This window comes from Epinephelus lanceolatus, chromosome 6, assembly GCF_041903045.1.
Source record: "Epinephelus lanceolatus isolate andai-2023 chromosome 6, ASM4190304v1, whole genome shotgun sequence".
NCBI classification, from domain to species: domain Eukaryota; kingdom Metazoa; phylum Chordata; class Actinopteri; order Perciformes; family Serranidae; genus Epinephelus; species Epinephelus lanceolatus.
In genome coordinates, this window is record NC_135739.1 from 11,851,976 (window position 1) to 11,871,946 (window position 19,971).

Consider the following 19,971-nt stretch of genomic DNA (forward strand, 5'->3'; position numbering starts at 1 on the left):
CATACCAAGTTGTCTTTTTTCCACATGTTTTTGAAAGAAACTGCACCAGTTTGCTCAGGACTTAAAGGTTTGATTACTTGCGAAAGGCATCTGAAAGCAGTACAAGAAAAGTGATGTCGCTCCAGGTTTCAAAGGATTAATAAACACAGAGAATGTGTTGCAAGACGCTACAAACATTCCTGAGTCCTAAAAACTTTTCTCACCAGGCTGGTTTGACAGAAGTTTGGGAAATCCCCTGCAGTACTATACTTCCACATTCCCCCATCCAAAAATCTCAGGCTATGTTTTTGGTGTTAGTGTCTGACATTGTTATTTACCTTACAGGCCTTCGTGTAGTGAAGATAGTCCTTGCATTCTTTCAGAATGATGAACTGGTCGGTCAGATTCTGGACCAGTTTTCGATCAAAATCAAAGTCCAGAGCGATGACAGTTTTCTGGAAAATAAACACAGACAGGTTGTTTCAGTGTGACATTTAACTCATGTCAGCAGTCCTGTCACAAAGTGACATTAACAGATTTCATATGTTAACAGTGATCAGTGATCAGGTGGGGTTTTTCCAGAGATCATAATCACATTTCATTGTTCAGTTTTAAAAAAGCAGAAAAACAAGTGGAGTTGTGGGGAGTTCCCGGTGCCTTTCAGAGAAGATGTCTCAATCAGACTCTGGGCACAGGAGAAGTCACAAAGTGCAACTTATCAACACACTGGAACAGGATGTCACACCCAAAACACTGTGACAAACAACTGGTCAGAGTAATTTGAATCATGTACTTTTTCTTTTTACTTTTAGTACTGTTGCATGCTGTATGCACACAGTCAGGACACTACTGTCTCATAACATTACGCCCTTGCTTTTATATCCGTTACCTTGGAAATGAAACTAATGCCACTTGCTGCCAAGCTCAGCAGAGACTGAGGTCAACCCAGAGAGCTCTGCTGTTGTTATTTTGCAATGTATGTAGTTTAACTTTAAAGTTATAACTGCTCAGATTGTTGATTCTAACACATTATATTCCCAGCAATGAAATTACATCTGCAGCTCTCTGTCATTGTCTTTTTCTGGCATACTATATAGTATGGTATTATTGGTAATCTTTCCATTAAGTCGTTGGACTTTTCAGGTCAAAGTTGAACTTGATTTACACTTAAACACTTCAGCCCTCTGAGTGAATTCACTAATCACTGGAATTAATTGAAATCACAGTAAAAAAAAATTGCAGGTTGGTCCAGATTGATAAATATGGGGACGTTCATGATTCCCAGCTGGTGAATCTGATGTTGGTTGACTCTGCCTTTTCATCTAGTGCCATCATCAGGTCAACATTGTGTTCAATACTGTGGTTTATGACCAAATACCTGCAGAGCTGAAGACATTCACATCAGCCTCAGCTGGACTCTGTGTTCACTGCTAATTAGCCAATGTTATCATGCTGAAGTAAGATGGTGAACATTGTAGACAACAGTGTTAATTTCGTCGACGAAAACTATTCCGAAAATTTTCCTTCAACGACCTTCTTTCCATGAAGAAAACAAGACGATGACAAGCTAAAAATAGATCTTGATAATAAAAACTAATATGGAGTCTATGTTTCATTTTTGTCAACGAGACGTGACAAAAATGTTAGTGGTGGACTATCGGACATTGAAAACCGAGAATGGCGTGAGCTACAGGCTGGTAATAGTCTGCACCAGGACGTTTCAGTAGCCAGCAGAAACGTGTCAGCCGTTGGTGCGAGTTGTAAGCTGTAATTCAGCGGTAAATAATCAGCTGTGTGTCTGACTGTGGATGGTGGAGCTGCTGGATGGATTTGTGGAGTGTGTCAGTTGCAGTGGTGGCTGTTAGCAGCTAACTCAGCTTGCAGCCAGTGGCTGCTGGACTTCACAGCTGATCCCTGCAGGACTCCGCTCAGTCTGGACTGGAGAAGGTTTCCAGGTTGGTGGTGTTTGACAGGCAGGTAGGAGGTTCAGTTATCTGTGAGTGTAGCTGTGCTATAAGTAAACAGTCTAAACTCTGATCATTTTTCTCTGTCAGAGATGAAAGTTTAGTTTGAACCACCAACTCTGTGAGGACACGAGTTTAACAATGAACCTGGGTACAAGTACTAGTTGTATCAGATGAGTTGTATGAGCATAAATAGAGAGATGTTGAGCTTTTTAAATGATGATCAGTAAGTGTGTGCTCAAACACTGCTGGAGCAATGACAGTTTGGAAGTATGCAGACATTATTTGTCTAAATTAAATTTTTATACAACCTGTCACCTTGATTCTTTGAATACTGGTAAACAATTACACCTGCTAAACAGCAGCCTTCAGCTTAAAACAACGTCCACAGTACAGCCTCGCAGAGCTTTTAGCATGACTGTAGATGTTTTAGACCATTCACAGCGCAATACAAAAAATAAAATGCAGATGAAGGGAGATCTACTGAGTCTCACCGTATGGCAAGCAGACTTTCTTCTCTTTGAAGACTTTTAATGCAAGAATTCATGATAATAGTAACTGAAAGTAAGGAGCTGGAAACCTAACATGAGAAATGAATGTGTGACACTCTCCTGTAATCTCTCGTTTCCTTTACAGTTACCAGGTTAAATGCCACAGTTTCATAAGTGTGTCATTAAGGGAGTGATGATCTTCTCAACTTGTGATATTGTGTGTTATCTGTAGAATATTGCTGATCAGGGGAATTTCCATTTGCCCCAATTCCAATCTAAGCTCTTGCTGATACTAAAATTATGACACATAAGGCTGTGACTGTATGGATTTTTTTTCCAGCCAGGTAAAACCACCTTACCACCGCAGTTTGGCGGTTAACTACCAATAGCCACCACCCAGCCATCCCCGCCTCTGCTGTCCCCTGCAAAGATTAGGGGCTTGGCGGGGACAGAGCACGTGCTGCAGCAAGCGAACACACAGTCTTCGGTCATTTTGACTTGACCAGCGGACTTCACTACAAGCTGATTGGCTGTTGAAATAGGCGACATGCTTTACGTTCTAAAACCAGCCCCCAGTGATTCGACCAGCTGAATTGCAGGTGACACCCTGAGCCGGCTTGAGTGGAGTCGAGCTCAGCCCGGCCAGTTCACACCCCTGCAACTTTTCTCTGCAACGTTCTAAAACTGTTTCATCTCATCCTGAATGTTTGGTCTGAACTGGGCGGTAGTGTTTCACTGGATTCACAGTGCCAGCACCGGCACTTGTTGCCCTAAAGACAGGGCATTATGCTCGTGTAGCCTACATCATGAATGTTACTATACAATTTTCTGGTTTATTAGTGAAGCGTATGGACTACACAACAGACTGAATTCTCTACTCCCAGTGACAAACAGAAACAGGTTGAATACTCATCGGCAGATCTGCATTATATTCGTCAGGTGTATGAAATGTTTGTGCCATCAGCTAGCAGAGAGTCCTTTAACCAGACAACAGCAGAGTTTTACTTTACTGGAGACGTTTGTCATTTTGAAAGTGACCGTTAGTGCTGTTGGAAACTGAAAAGCTCCTCAAATGTTTTGATCTTTGGTAACGAGAAAGAGAGAGTCTGTATGGTTTGACTAAAATGAACAATGACAGCAATATAGTCCACGATGACCAGTGCTAAAATCAACCTGCGTAGTTGTCCCTCCATTGTGACATTAGAAAGTGTCACATTTATCTTGCAAGTGTTCTTCAGCATTTGGTTTACTTCCTGGATTTTTCCTACATGGAAATTCTGACCAATCAACAGCAGCTTTCTCACACAAGGCATTTTATCTGGTCCGCTTGTAAATGCTGCCGTGAGAACACGAACCAACTCTAGGCAATTATACAACTTTATAACTAAATTAGTCCCTGATTCTGACCAAAGGAGACAACTCTAGGTCTGAAAGCAATGCCCAGATCAGACCTGATGTTGATCATTAGAATTGGCTCAAACTGCACCTTGGCTTTCGGGGGAACCCTAGTTTTTGGGGATGGGAGGGTACTGCACACATACATACATGAATGCACTAAGTGCAGAAATATACCATCAGTGAATTTCAATTAATACAGAGAATATTCAGCCAAATTCTGATCAGCTTATTGTTGAGTCCAGGTGGACGTTAATACAGAGAATATTCAGCCAAATTCTGATCAGCTTATTGTTGAGTCCAGGTGGACGTTTGTGCCAAATATGAGGAAATTCCCTTCAGGTGTTCTTGGGATATCGTAGTCATACGAATGAGACAGACTAGGTCACAGTGACCTTGACCACTGACATACAACCAGCAAAATCAGTTAACTAATCAGTTCATTGTTGAGTCCAAGTGGACAGTTGTGTCAAATCTGAAAAAAATCCCTCAAGGAGTTTTTGAGATATGAGTGGGACACCCCCACCACCGTGTCACCACCACAGCAAGAGGGCTCCTGGTTTGAATCCTAGATGGGAGAGCCCTTCTGTGTGGAGTTTGCATGTTTTCACCGTGTCAGCGTGGGTTTTCTCCAGGTACTCCAGCTTCCTCCCACAGTCCAAAGACATGCAGGTTGACTCTAAATTGTCCGTAGGTGTGAATGTGAGTGTGAATGGTTGTCTCTCTCTATGTGTCAGCCCTGTTATGTCTGGTGACCTGTCCAGGGTGTACCCTGCCTCTCACCCAATGTCAGCTGGGATAGGCTCCAGCCCCCCTGTAACTCTGCCAGGATAAGCTGCTACGGTAAATGAATGAATGAATGAATGAATGAATGAAGCTTATGTAGACAGTGTTATTGCCATGACCGATGCCCTGACCTGGAGGTTCTGGTGTGGACCTCTCCACCACGACAAGGTAGCAGCACGAGGAGAAGAACAAAAACAACTACTGTGTCGACAAGAATTCGTGGCTGTGTGATCACCTGATCTGACCCGCTGCTGTCAGAAAACAGGTTTGCAAATAAACCTATTTGGGGCAAAGTGTGTAGGACTTACGTTGTGGTCCTCCCAGCATGTCTCACACTTGGTTGAATTGGAGGGTCGGGACAGCTGGTAGCGGAATGAACCATCATGGAGTTGGGTGACGTTGCAGGTTAGGGCGTGTTGAGATTCTGCTGCAGCCACAGCGACCATCAGATCTGCAAGAGCTGTAATGGACAACAAAACAACAGTCTGTAAACTCAGACGGACACATGCTCCATAACCATAACATAATAACGAGGGATTAAGTTTCTGGTCAGTCAAAGTGTATTTATAAAGTTCATTAAACTCTTTCATGTGTGGCTGTGAGCAGATTTAAAAGTGATTAAGAGCTTTTTTATGATCACATAAAGAGAGTATTAAACAGATCCCTGCCCGTACAGTATGAATGAACAGTAAACAGAGCTAAGTAAAGCTGAGATAAGTCAGCAGTGAGATAAGCTTTGGCTCCGCGAAGATGAACTCTGACTGTGGTTTCAATCAGACCTCAGAGCCTCCGAGCTGTTGAAACAGCTTTCAGGTTTTATCACTGTCATGTGCGCAACAAGAAGCAGCACTTGTTAGCAATGAAAACGTTTGATCTTACGCTTCCTCCAACAGTGCTCATGAAATATGTATGAAAAGAAAATCATGCAAGTAAATGCCGTAAAACTTCAGTTAGCAGCCTGAGCTATTATTTGCTTAAATCACTAAAATCAACAGGCCTATATTTGGGACAGGACTTTAATTCCTTCCACACAAAACTGTTGCTCAGCAAAAATCAGGAAATACAAATTGTTTCTTTAAATCAGTGTGAATATATAACAGCCTGTCACAGGTTACAGCGTGATGATTAGAGGAGAAATGGCAGAGCATAAAGGTCCAGGTGGAAACAAAAAAAACACAACTCATGTACATGTACATTTATATACGTATGTAGATGGATAAGCAGGTAATAAAATAATATGTTAAAGTATATTAAGGAGAGTTTAAGAGTCAAAGCAGGACTAATTTAACATAACTAGATTTACCGCTCTGCTGTCATACGCCTGTGCACACCAGTCATGTCACAGTTGCAGAGTAATAATGAGAATTCACACACTCTGTAAAATCCCCTCTGACTAATAAATCAACTCTGACTCTTAAAATCTCATCTGCAGACTTTTTTCTCCGCTGGTTGAAAAGTATTTTTAGTTCATTTTTGAAATCTTTGTAATTTGCTCAGGTAAATATTTTACATTTTTACTCGACTACATTTATTCCAAGGTATTCTAAGAATACCTTTAGGGATTTTTTCCCGGATAAATTTGGCACAAACGTCCACACCTGGACACGACAATGAACTTATTAGCACGTGGTCAAGCTACTTTACACCTTCATACTTAACACGTGGTAAACTTAGAAAATACAAATGATTCATAGAGATTTAACTCCATGACAGCAGATAAATACTATCTGCAAAACTAGTGTCGAGATTAGCGATGAGTCATGCCATAACTAATTCTGTCATTACTAAATGCACATCACTGAAACACACGGAGTAACGGCTGTTACCACAGGAACACTTCAGCCTGAGGCACGTTTAATAATTTTTAAACACGGAGGACCGCACGAGTCAATGTGGCTTTGTCTTTTGTGTAAGGTTATTTTTAAGACTGCTGAATTTCCCTTGACTTCAGGAATTTGAGGTGAACAGATGAGTCTGCGGACTTTTCCCTGGTGAGGGTGTGCCCAGCTTTCACCTGTTGCGAAATAGTGTGTTTGGCTGAGATTATTTTCAACACACTGAGCAGAAGGTGACCTTTAAAACATTTAGGAGCTCAGCCTGTCAAAGGACAGTTTTCCATTTGTTAACAAACTCCATGTTCAGACTCAAACCAACAGTAAATGAATCCAGTAGACGGATACGTTCAACCACAAGACATAAAAAACACAACAGAGAGTAAAATGTCAGAAATGAACCACAGTGACAAACCAGGCTCACCGCCTCGCGGCTGAATGCCTCAGCAAACCACTATAGTCACAGTTACAGTATATACCCATGTCTGTCTGGACTCATATTTAAATGACAATTCTTGAAATATGGATGTTGCTTCAAAGAAGTTACAAACTTCAAAACATGGATGCACTGCATTCTGGTAGTTGTACGTTTTCTAGCCCTTGAGCGAAAGCAATGCCACAGCCCTTTCATCTGTGTTCTCTGCTCATGTAGTAGGGCGTCGATACAATGACTATGTATCGATATATTTTCAAGTAAGATATACATTTAGACAACACAGTTCATAATGATATAGGGTCAAGTTGTGTTACACGATGTATACCAGTGTGTATCTCTCCTCTGTCACACTCTCTGCACAGCTCCGCCCCCTCATTCACTCACAAGTTCTCCAGCAACACTTTGAAGAGCCTGACATGCACCTACCCAGAAATTTAACTACGTGTCGTGCTGACGCAGACCTCCTGTCTATTTTTGTAAGCTGACACCATTTCCCTCAGTGGAATCAAAGCTTTTATTTACTGTAATTACACAGATAAGAGACAATAAATTGTGAAGACAATAAAGCCTTGTCAGTGAACCTTGTGAGTTGAAATGGAGCCAAATTGTGTAATGCTACCTCTGTTAAATGTTGCTGTTGTCCCTGGCTTCATATGAGTAGAGAAAAAGTCTGCTAGCTGCTAGGCTAATTTATAGAATGTAAAATGCCATTAGCTTGTGCTAATAGCATTAGCATGTTTGTGGGGAAAATTTGTCCAGATAAAGACAAGTGTTTGTCTGTGAATGCTGTGAGTTATAGTGAAGCCAATCTGGAAATCCATTTCTTCCTTTACCTCTGGAGACACAGCCCGGAGTTTTTCGACTAACGGAAGTGCGGGGGCCTCGGTTATCGCTCACGCCCTTCACTTCCGGCGGTGCGGCCAGGGAATCGCCGTAGTTTACAAATACTTCGGGTAGAAAACCAGCAGAGTTTAGCTATATATCACATTGTTCACGTCACTATATCACTGTGTAGACTAATCTGAGGTTTGTTAAGTCTATAAACACAATGACTCAACAAACGTTACTATTTCTGTGTGCACGTTTTGTAATTAATATGGTTATCGTAGATTAGCTGGGCTAACCGTTAGCTGTTAACGTTAGCCGTTGGCGTTGTCTATAACCATAGACTGTATAAAAATAAGGTAATAACTCAATAAATGGTCCGTGAATAAAATATTTTTTCCAGCGGATATCTTAGTTACAACATGATTGAGCTAGCAAAGCAGTATTATGTTGCTATGTGTGGTATTTATTCAGTTATGGGAAATCACAATGTCTAGAAAGCATCAGTGGCTGCAGCTGACAGGGACAGTTAGCAAAGCTAACATCAGGACGTCATCTGTTTAAAGCCTCCCGTTGCCGGATACGACATGAAACTGCTCCAGTTAGCTCAATCATGTTGTAACTAAGACATCCGCTGGAAAAAATATTTTTTTTCACATTGACGAGACGGCATTACTGGAGCGGTCGCTATGGACGCGCTATGGACGCGGAGCTTGCTGTTTCTGTAGGTACACATTTCCTGGGGACACCTGCATGTCTCAGCTGCGCCCCCTCCATTGTGATTGGCTAAAGCGCAGCATTGTTCAGACTCAAAGCCCCCCCCCCCCCCCCCCAGTCGTCTTTCACACAGGGCTGCCGACAGATTCTACAATGTAGACTGCAGAATCTGTCTTGAGAGATTATAGTGAAGCTGATTTGTGTACTTGTGTTTGAAATTGTCTCTATTAAGCCATGTTTAATGTGTGTTTAATGTGTGTTTTGAATCAAGTAAACTAGACTAGTGTTTTGGAGGTGTAACTGTTGTCCAGCTGTATATTTTAAAACAGGGGATTAAAATCTCTGTCTTTGCATTTTATTTTGATCAGTCTGTTTTTATAAAACTTCTTGAGACATCTCAAATGTGGCTTTGACTTGCAACTGAAAACATGTAGCCCATCTCATGACAATACCGCGATATATATCGTGTATCACCAGTCAGCCTGTAAATATCAAGATATGAGTATTTGTCCATATCGCCCGGCCTTATCATGTACATGTAGCAGCAACTTCAAAACTATTTGTGTCTTTTTACTGCAGAGACGGCCCAGTTTTATGAAAGAGCATCCATACAGCAGTGAAATCTTTCTTTAAGTAACTAAAGACCTGCAGGCTCTGTTAGAGACGACAGATTTATGGACTGTTTGCCTTTCACTTTAATAGTTATCTAAATGTGGTGTCTGTTTACGAGTAGTGGAAAAGATTACCTCATAGGGCGTGAAAATGAAAACCTACTGTAGCAGTCACAGAAACCGGTTTCTCAGTCTGACTCAGATTTCATAGACACAGTAAGATTTCTTAAGCTCAGCCTATTATATTAAATCATGGTAAGCTCATTGTGAATGGATGCTGCAGTGTAACAGCTGATGGGTTTGGTATGTGCAGCGTTATACAGACATGAATGAGTGAGGTCAGCTGCTCGCCACATCCATAATCAGCAGAGGCGAGATGGGTTTCCCGCTTTTTTTTCACTTAGTCACCACTAGTTTGTTTACAGAACTAAAACCAGGAAGCCTAACAACACACACACACATACACAGACATACACACCACATTACATCATCCAGTCACACACTGTTAACCTTTATGCCACAGATCAGGTTGTGTGAGGAAACATTTCTCACTGTTCAAATAAAATCAGGTTAGAGCTGACTGTCAGCTTTATCTTAAAATGAACAGTGCTGGTTTAACACACCGTCCAACATGAATAAATGATTTACAGGTCCAGGGTGTAGATTTAGAGGGAACTCTCAGCAGAAATATAATAAGTCTGTTTTCATCAGTGTGAAATCACCCAACAATAAGAATCGTGTTTTTATTACCTCAAGGCCCAGACACACCAAACTGACAGTAGCAGTTTGGTGTGTCTCTGCCAAAAAGTTATCTTGAGCACGCCTCAAAGATTACAGTCAATGGCTGACTGGCATGTACGTTCTGCACCTGCGTGAGAAGAAATAACTCTCCATAGCAGCAGACGGTGGTACTCTGTCATTCAAATGAGGAAGCCGTAAGACAGAAGGGACGGATCAAAAGCCCCGTTTCCACCAAACACTCGCAGTATAGTACCTCTTGAACCAACAGTAACCCTTCAGACATGGCACCGAGACTAGTGCTCCCGGTAAAAAACCTCCTGAACAATGAACGCTGACGAAATCACTGAAGCAATCTGCAATCCTCACCGCTAGATGCCACTACATCTCCCTAAATCTGACACACTGAATACATCAATATTTGGTGCGAGACTGAATGTGTGAACTCTCACTCACAGCCTTCAAAAGACATTTGTTATATGGTGTTGCTCAGTCAGGCCTAGAGCGCAGGAAGTGAAACTTCACATTGAGATTTAGATTCCAGTCTGCTCTTAAATATGAAATATAGAAACCTTTCTATTTGCAGTTATTTTTGCCCGTCAGCGCCTGAACACAGGAACATATACTTTGCTATTTACAACAGGGGGTGGTGCTGTCAGGCAGCTTTTGGCACACACGGTGAGAAAAGTTCAAGTGCAAGGTGGTGATGGTGGGATGCAGAAGAAAACAGAACTGTAGATGAAAGCAAGGTGGTGGCATCTAGCAGTGAATTGCAGGTTGCAACCTGCTGAAAAACTTCCCCTGGCTAGAATTCCTTCAGTGTTCATTGTTCAGGAGCTGAACACAGGTCTCCTCCTCTTTAAAACAACAAACTAAAACCAGTAAAAACACTGAATAAAGCAGATTTATTATACGAATCAGTGCATCTCTGACACTCTGGCATCTCGGGGCTCGCCCACAACACAATATTATGTGCACACCTTTTTCTGATCCAGGTGTTCAGGAGGTTTTTACCAGGAGCTGAATTATCCACAGAGGTGGCTGAACCAGTTTCACGTTACAAACCAGTGTAACTCCGACACTGGTCATTGCAGTCAGGCTAACTACAGTGGGCAGCGCAAAAAAGCGAAAACACGAATGCCCCTATCTAAAGGCAGTGTTTGGTGTGTCTTTTGTGGGCTACTGTAGAAACATGGCGCCCTCCATAGACAAGGACCTGCTCCCTATGTAGATATAAAGGTCTCATTCAATGGTAACAAAACAATTCTTATTTTCAGGTGATTTTACACTAAAGGAAACACACTTATTATATTAAATTTCATTTCTGCTGATACAACCCGTAAATCCTACACACTGGAGCTTTAATTGGAGGTTTTATACAAGGAAGTTGGATTTAACCTGTAGGCTCAAAACTAAAATACTCTTAAGAGTCTGTTAAAGAAACTTGGCCCATGTTAAAATGGATGCCACACGTTTATAATGTCTTTTTTTTTTTTTCCCCTTTATAAAAAAGAATTTATAAAAAAGAAAGCATCACTATCCTTGTGAATAAAATTATTAAAACCAAAAATAACATTCTTATAGTAAAGGTGAAAATCAGAAAAGACAGAGTCAGCAATAAACTTGTGGAAGTCCCTCCAGAATTTATAAGTGAATTCACATGACCAAAATAAGTGAGTGCATGTTTCAGGATGCTTTTGGCAGAAAGAACAATTAACATCTATACCATTCTTAAATTTTGATAAATATTGTTTTGTAGGGTAGAATTTGTGTATCAATTTAAATGAGATCTCTTTGACTTTGTTTGTTAAAAAAAATCTTTGTGGTAACGTCCAAACTTTTTTCCACTCAATATCAGACACGAAATTGGCCCAATAAAATGTCGCTGGTGGGACAGAAACTTGGCCATCCTGAAACATGGCTCTTATTCTGGGGTTCAGAAGCTTACCAGATGAAAAGCAAACACTACCGAGAGAAGACTGTGACACATCAGGAGGATTGAATGATAAGGGAGGAGAGCTGTCAGAGTACCTGAATAACATGTACAGGCCAGATGGAGTAGCGTCAAATACCACTGAAAATTCTCTAGGTGTTATTGGTACATTATATCTCATAAGAAATTCAGAGTAATTATACAACAGTCCGTCTTTTTTGAACAATTGACTAACCAAAACAATTCCGTTGTTAAACCATTTATCCAAAAAAATTGATTTGTTTTTGTAAACAATGTTACAGTTGTTCCAGATGAAGCAACTCTGCGGAGAAAAATTGTGTTTGTAAATCAATGTCCACGCTAAAAGAACCTGCTGATGACAGTGAGAAAGTTTCAGTGGTATTTTTGGAATGCTATAATTGCAGAGCAACAAGAAATTAAGGCCGCCCAAATTTGAGAACACATGATATGAGATGAAATTCCAAATAGATGTGGGATTTTTCAAATATTTTTTGATCCAATTTATCTTGAAGGTATTATAAAGTGCGCCAAAAACAATAAAATTCAAACCACCTTTGTCATAGGAGTTTAAAGTGACAGATTTTCTTAAGCAGTGGGTTTTGTTTTTCCATAAAAAAATGTGTAACATTTTATCAATTGATTTGCAAGTTGTGTTATCAACATGTAAAGACTGAGCAGCATAGGTTAGACGTGTGATTCCCTCTGTCTTTGAAAGCAGAACTCTTCCCTTTAAAGACAAGTCTCTCTGCAGCCAGTGGTTACACGTTTATAATGTCCGCTGAGCACAGCGAGTTTACATCACATAGTACTATCAGGAATGACACCCAACCGCTTATCTGTCACGTGACCAGCTCTGCAGCTCCTCGATCAGATGGAAAACCCCAAACACCAGCTCTTCTGCCTTTTAGGAATATTTAACAGAGCCATTCACAAGAATAATAATACTAACTTGTTTAAACGTACATCATGTAACTGAATTAGAGTATCAAAGCTCATAAAAACGATGAATGGATCCTGTAAAACAAACCACAAAGCATGTTGTTGTGGTAATTAATATTTTACAGCATGTTTAGCCTCTAAGTTCTTCAACAGCAGCAGCTGGAAACCCCCCCACCCACCGTCAGGCGACAGACACAAGTGCGCACTTTAACTGAGTGTGACAACTACTATTAGCTTTCATGCGGTAGCCGTGTGTGTGGAGAAAGCGTCCTCATCCGCCTTTATCGTGATTTTACTCATGCGGATACATTTATAGATTTGCATTTGACCGACAGCAGCACCCATACAGTCTGATTCAACAGCCGAATCTTAAAGTGCATGAATTCATAATGGAGTTTGGTTTGAGCGCTTCAGCTCAGCGATGTGAAGAGACACAGTTTGTGATGAACTTACCATAGTAGATGATAATAGGGAAAAAAATCCAGTTAATGTAGTTAAGCTTCATGTTGGCGGACTGAGATTTCATTGGTGTTGTTTCGCACGGCATCGGCGTTTTTCTGAGGGACTATTTCCGCATTGGGCTTTTTATAGCCTCGTGATGTAACCGCTATCGAGAGATCATACGTTTCCGCCCGAATTTCGTTTTTGCTTTCCCTTCATCACTTTCAGTACACTTATCCTGCAAACACCACACTGTAAAAAAATAAAATAAAATACTCCACTACAAGTAAAAGTCCTGCATTTCAAACTTGTCTCCACTGAAAGTATTAAAGTATAAACAGAAGTGAGAGTCAGTATGTGGCAGTAAACTGTCCCCTGCTGATGTTTGTGGCTGCATATTCCTGCTGCAGATGTTTAAGGAAGAAGTAGGAGAACTTTCTCAGCACATAAAGGAACATTTCATCACAAGCAGTCACCATCAACACTGGACAGGTGCTGGATGGAAAAGTGGAATCTAAAAAAGCTGAATTATTAATGTAGTGCAGTAAAAAGTGCATCATTTACCTCCACTGTAAGTCAGGTGGAATATTAGGTCTACATTATTTTTCTGCACCTGCCAATCCTGGTTGGCACAGGTGTAAAGAAGAGTCGCAGCACCACCAAGAGGAGAGACAGAGAAGTGTTGTCAGGCTGTTGTGGTGCGTTCGTTTTGTACTCGGAGGTCGGAAGTGGGAAGTCGGAATGACGTCACCTCCGAGTTGACAACAGTTTTTGCATTCTAGTTGATGACTCTGGTTGGGCAAGTCGGAAAAAAAACATGCCCGCAAGAAAGCCTTTGTTACCCAGTTGCACTTTCGGAGTATAGACAGCTTCAAAACCATCATGCAGCTGATGAAAGCTGCAGATGAAGCTGGCCTAATGTAAAACAAATAAGATAGAATTGCTATAAACAGTAGCAGAGTGTTTACTCACCATGTATGTGACCGACAGCCACCTTTTCGTAAGTCGGGGTTGATACGGATGCTCAGAGTTTCCGAGTGATCTCAGGGTGTGTTTGAGTTTAAACCTCAGACTGAGAACTGGGAATTTCCGACGTCCGAGTTCGAAACGAACGCACAACAAGATGATTTCTTTATACACATAGGCTACACATTCCCTTGTGCTCCTTTTCTTAATGCCAAGTGGAAAGTCCCTGCCTTAAGACTTTTGGAGGTATTAGGATCGGTCAGAGAACACATGATTGCTATATTTGGCTGTAAATATGATCTCTTTGTGCCGCTTTCCAGAGGTGGAGGTGAGCACATTTACTGGGCCCTATCTACTTTTGATGCTACTTTCCTGCTTCGACACAACCACAGCTCTTTTTTAGGGACTGTTCTTTACTCATCAGAGGAGGTTGGTGGCTGGGGTGGGACTTTATTTTTTCTTTTCTTTTTGTCTTTTTTTTTTTTTTTTTACCCTCTCTGGCACTACAAATATTTTTCATTGAGTCTCCCTGAGTGACTGGTGGGAAATTAATGACCCTCCCTCCACCATAAATTAACAATTACATTTCTGATTTACTCTTAAATATTTAAAAGTTGAAGATGAAGTCCTGGGATTGAAAAAAAACTTGATTTTTCACTCTTTTGCAAATGGTTAGTTTGTGCAAATGATTTACTTATGTATTAATATTTAATAAGACGTAGAATAAGGTGAATTTATTGAAATGTCATAGTAAAATCAGATTTTTTTTTCTGACAGAAACATTTAGTGCACACGATGTGTCCAAGGACAGCTGGAAATTTGAAACTTCAACAATAACTTCTGTTTTCACAGTTTCTGGTGATTTGATTTTTATAGAAGAAAAAAATGAATTTTAAAAAAGGTCATAAAATAGCCAAAATGTTATATTTTATAAATTTCATAAATGTATAATATATTTTGTCTATGAAAATTGCCAAAAATGTATCTCCAAAACTGATTGCGAAGGTGTGTTTTCTTTATAAATCAGTGGTAAAATAAATACAGAATCCAGACATTTAAAGCTGTATTTGCACATATGATGTGTCCAAGAACTTTTTCATTTTTTTTTTTAAATCCAACAATATTTTTTTTTTTCTTTTTTCAGTTTCTGGCTGTGATCAATGGTGTCATTTTAGCCATTTTTATAGAAAAAAATGTCCTGAATTAAAAAAAATCACACAATTTGGCTACAAAGTAGCCAAAATTTAATATATTTTATACATTTTCTAATATATAATAATTTTATAATATATCCTGGCCATAAAAATCACCAAAATCTATCTCCAAAGATGATTATCTATCTATCTGCCAAAATTTGGAAAATCACCAAAATTCAGAAGGCATGTTTTTTTTTTTTTTTTAACAGAAATCAGTGGTAAAATAATTACATAATCCAGCCATGTAACGTTGTATGCCCCTCCTCTAAGCCAAGATTTAAAAAAAAAAACTTTAATCCCTTCCCAGTGCCTAAAAACTAATTTGACATGCCTCCCTCTTTTTGCACCATCCCTCCCCCTCATAAATAATGACCAGTCCCTTACTTCATATTGATTTGAGTACTTTTTTACGGACAAAAAACTTAAATGTTAAAATCTATCCGTGATTAAAAACATATCTGTAATAATATAACACTTTAAAATGAGCCTTTCTGCATAAAGAGTATTTTTACTCATAGTACTTCAATTACTTTTTTGCTGATTCTATACTTTGGCTTAAGTAACTCTTCAGCAGGGGTTGTAGCCAATTCAGTGGTCTGGCACGGACCAGTGGTCGCTTGTCGCGACCAGCTCCTCAGTGATCTGTCCTGTGTTCCTTGTGGTCTGTTTGTTGTCTGGATCAGTTAATGAGTGGTCCGTGAGGTGATTTTTGTATTTTTAATACACCTTCTCCCTTCTCATGTCGTGTTGGCAGCACTGTTAGCTGAATAAATGTCAGAGATCAGAGTTTAAAGCCTGACCAGGGACAAAGACTGCAAATTAGCTGAAACTAGATGTCTTATATGCATGCCATTTTCCCATTTTTTGTGGCAATGTTGTAGCCTACGTATTGTCCCTGTTAAGTAAACATTTAAAAAAAAAAATCACAATCTTTTGTCTGTCAAATATACTATATTATGCATATTCTTTATTGTTGCACTGTAATATTGCAGTTCGTGACTCCCCCTCTCTTTCTCTGCACAGTATGAGTCTCTATTTTATTTAGCTGTTTTTATATGAACCAGTGGTCCAAGATACTGGTCGTGACCAGCTGCTCAGTGGTCGGGACCAGATGGTCCCTAACACGGACCTGATGGTCCCGACCACTGAGCAGCTGGTCCCAACCACTGACCTGATGGTCCCGACCACTGAGCAGCTGGTCGCAACCACTGACCTGATGGTCCCGACCACTGACCTGATGGTCCCGACCACTGAGCAGCTGGTTACGACCACTGAGCCGCTGGTCACGACCACTGACCTGATGGTCCCGACCACTGAGCAGCTGGTCCCAACCACTGACCTGATGGTCCCGACCACTGAGCAGCTGGTTACGACCACTGAGCCGCTGGTCCCGACCACTGACCTGATGGTTCCGACCACTGAGCCGCTGGTCACAACCACTGACCTGATGGTTCCGACCACTGAGCCGCTGGTCACAACCACTGACCTGATGGTTCCGACCACTGAGCCGCTGGTCACAACCACTGACCTGATGGTTCCGACCACTGAGCCGCTGGTCACGACCACTGACCTGATGGTCCCGACCACTGAGCCGCTGGTCACGACCACTGACCTGATGGTCCCGACCACTGAGCCGCTGGTCACGACCACTGACCTGATGGTCCCGACCACTGAGCCGCTGGTCACGACCACTGACCTGATGGTCCCGACCACTGAGCAGCTGGTCCCGACCACTGACCTGATGGTTCCGACCACTGAGCCGCTGGTCACAACCACTGACCTGATGGTTCCGACCACTGAGCCGCTGGTCACAACCACTGACCTGATGGTCCCGACCACTGAGCCGCTGGTCACGACCACTGAGCCGCTGGTCACGACCACTGACCTGATGGTCCCGACCACTGAGCCGCTGGTCACGACCACTGACCTGATGGTCCCGACCACTGAGCAGCTGGTCCCGACCACTGACCTGATGGTCCCGACCACTGAGCAGCTGGTTACGACCACTGAGCCGCTGGTCACGACCACTGACCTGATGGTCACGACCACTTAGAAGTTGGTCACAACATTGCCACAAAAAATGGGAAAATTGCATGCATATAAGACATCTAGTTTCAGCTAATTTGCAGTCTTTGTCCCTGGTCAGGCTTTAAACTCTGATCTCTGACATTTATTCAGCTAACAGTGCTGCCAACACGACATGAGTTAAGATTCAGCTGCCTCTGGGCTCGTTATGTCTGCAGAAATATGAGCTTACCGGTGATGAGAAAAAAACTCCAAGAGATCCAACAGTTCCCCGTCAGGTTCATGATGACACGAGTACAGACTGTGGAGGAGTCTCCCTGATAACACACTACTTTTAGTGATTAAAAAATTTAAAATAATAATGAGGACGATCGGAGCGTGCTCTCTCACGTCGCAGCGGTTTTCTTATGATGCCTTTGTTCCGCATTTACCAAACTTAAATAGACCCGCCTCAAGCCGGGGACTCCCATGAGGGGAGCACCTCCCTGCATAGGTCGGGGGAACTCCAAAGAAATTTTTATTTTTTCATGTGGAGTCCCAGCAGTGATGAAAGTGAAAGCGGAGCTTATGCTCACTTTTAGCCTAGTGTTTTTGAGTCAGTGTTGGAAAAAGTATAAAAATGCTTTACTTCAGTAAAAGTACCCACTCAACAAACCAAAAATACTCCAGGTAAGGTTTTACAAGAGAAGTGCTGCATTCATAATTGATTGCCAAGTAAAAGTACAGAAATATTATGAGCGAAATGCAGTTTAAGTATCAGCAATAGGGCAAACGTGCCCACTATCAGCTTCATGTAGCCTAAAAGTATCAGCAGAACCGACGTGTCACCTTAGTTGCTGTACACTTTTATTTTTACTGTTATTTTCATTCATTTAAATTGCTTTTGTCTGCTTGAGGAAAGTTTCACAAATATAAAAAGTCCATGGATAAAAAATGCATCACAGAGAGAGTCATGATTGACCTTGTTTGCACTTGGAGGTGTCCTGTTAACAGTTTTACAGTAGCTACATGTATCAGAAGTGTTCTCAGCCTCATGCAGTAAAAGCATCAGAAGTATTCTTAGTTTTATGTGAAGTATAAACAGTAAAAATACAGAGTATTCTCAGTAAACGACAGCAAAAAGCACAACGTATCCCTCTGAAATGTAATGGAGTTGAAGTATACGTCCATGTATATAATAATAGTCTAAGTTCTGTTGGATGCCAAAAAAAGAAGTGTAATGATTAAAACAAATATTTATATTCCTTAATGTCTGTGAGTCATTAGACATTGAAACTGTGGTGAGTAATGGTGTGATGGCGTGATGCCAATATGATTATCAAAAGACCTATTCACTGTCTGTTTTTGAGTCACATGGACAAAATCAGTGAGCCTCCTTATCTGATGTGTTAGGTTCAGGTTTTGTTTGGACCCCAGAGCAGATACTGATGCAGGTAAGTAACAAAAAAAGGTTTATTAATAACACGAAAAAACAAAAGAGCAGGCAGTGGAGGCAGGGAGCTGGCTGGCTCGTAGAATATTCACCGAAGGATGGATTGAAAAACTCAGGCGCACGGTGAGGCACAAAGGACGACCTGAACACAACAGGAAAAAACTACAGGTAAGTTCAAAAGAACTCTAGCAACACTAGAAGAACAGGCAGCAAAAATACGGCTATGCAACAAGTTGATCACAAGATACAAAATGTAAGAACACAGAGCTCTACCGAACATGACAGAATTATCTGGCAGCATAGTGGAGTGAAGACCAGGCTTTTGTAGACAGGAAGATGAGGTGAGTGAAGACAGGTGTGCCTCATCTGCTGCTGCAGGAGAAGCCAGCCACACCCCCTGACACACACCTGCACTGCAGAACAGAAAAGAGGGGAGGGAGAGAGAGCAAACACAAAAACATAGCCTACCACAGGAACCAAAATCATCACATGATGTTCTGTGCCTGAGCAGCACTGCTCACGCAGGCAGTGTGGCCACTCTAACCTGTTGACACAGGCACTGAAAAGACAAGCAACAGGTTCAATGATGCACATGTGTTTCTTACACGTGCAGCGTAGCCCAGGCATTAGTGTTAAGGTTTGTTTTGTGTTGCGTTCAGTGTGTATTTGTGATCGATAGAGATTTTATTTTATGTATGTAAAGGTGAAGTGTGTAAGATTTGGGGGGGATTTCTGAAATTTCTCCTGGTAAAAATTGCTTTAGTGTTCATCGTTAAGGACGTTTTTACAAGGCAACACATTCTCACTCCGACCTCGTCACATATCGATGTTTTGGTCGCGGACTTTCCACGTCCACATACGACATACAAGGTACCCTGGGTGCGTTGGTTGTTGCCGTTCTGGGACACCATATCAAGTTATTTTCTTTCAAGATACACTTCCGTTTTCACAGGAACGTTCACTTACAGTCTCTTTCAAAATAAAAGCACTATGTCAGTACAACACTGCGAAGAACAGGGTTTGGCTTTAGAAACATACGGGACGTGAACACCGCTCTCTCAGGTGGAAGTCGATGTTTGTTGGACAAAAAAAAAACAATAATAATTTTAAAACTCATTTAAGCTTTCATGTAAGTTTGCCTCCATACACTTCACTTTAAAAATAAAAGTACATATTTGAAGACTATTTCAAGAAAAGAGGAGAGGTTGCAGCCTGTGACTTGGAGCAAGTTGCTATTCCAATGA

At 41.3% G+C, this 19,971-nt stretch overlaps 1 protein-coding gene across 2 annotated transcripts in view; it reads right to left on the reverse strand.

Annotated features, from left to right (window-relative positions):
• LOC117253646 (uncharacterized) overlaps positions 1–17,674 on the reverse strand; it is a 33,215-nt gene extending 15,541 nt beyond the window's left edge. Inside the window, exons 1-3 of one of the 2 annotated variants that reach the window (XM_078168630.1) lie at positions 17,528–17,674; positions 4,924–5,075; positions 318–434 (exon numbers count right to left, since the gene is read on the reverse strand). In XM_078168630.1, coding sequence (XP_078024756.1) covers positions 318–434; positions 4,924–5,075; positions 17,528–17,579 — 321 coding nt within the window. In that variant the 5' untranslated portion in view covers positions 17,580–17,674. Of the gene's footprint in view, positions 1–317; positions 435–4,923; positions 5,076–13,120; positions 13,248–17,527 lie in introns of those variants that run through there. The other variant, XM_033621222.2, reaches the window with a different exon arrangement.
• Positions 17,675–19,971: the final 2,297 nt, after the last annotated feature.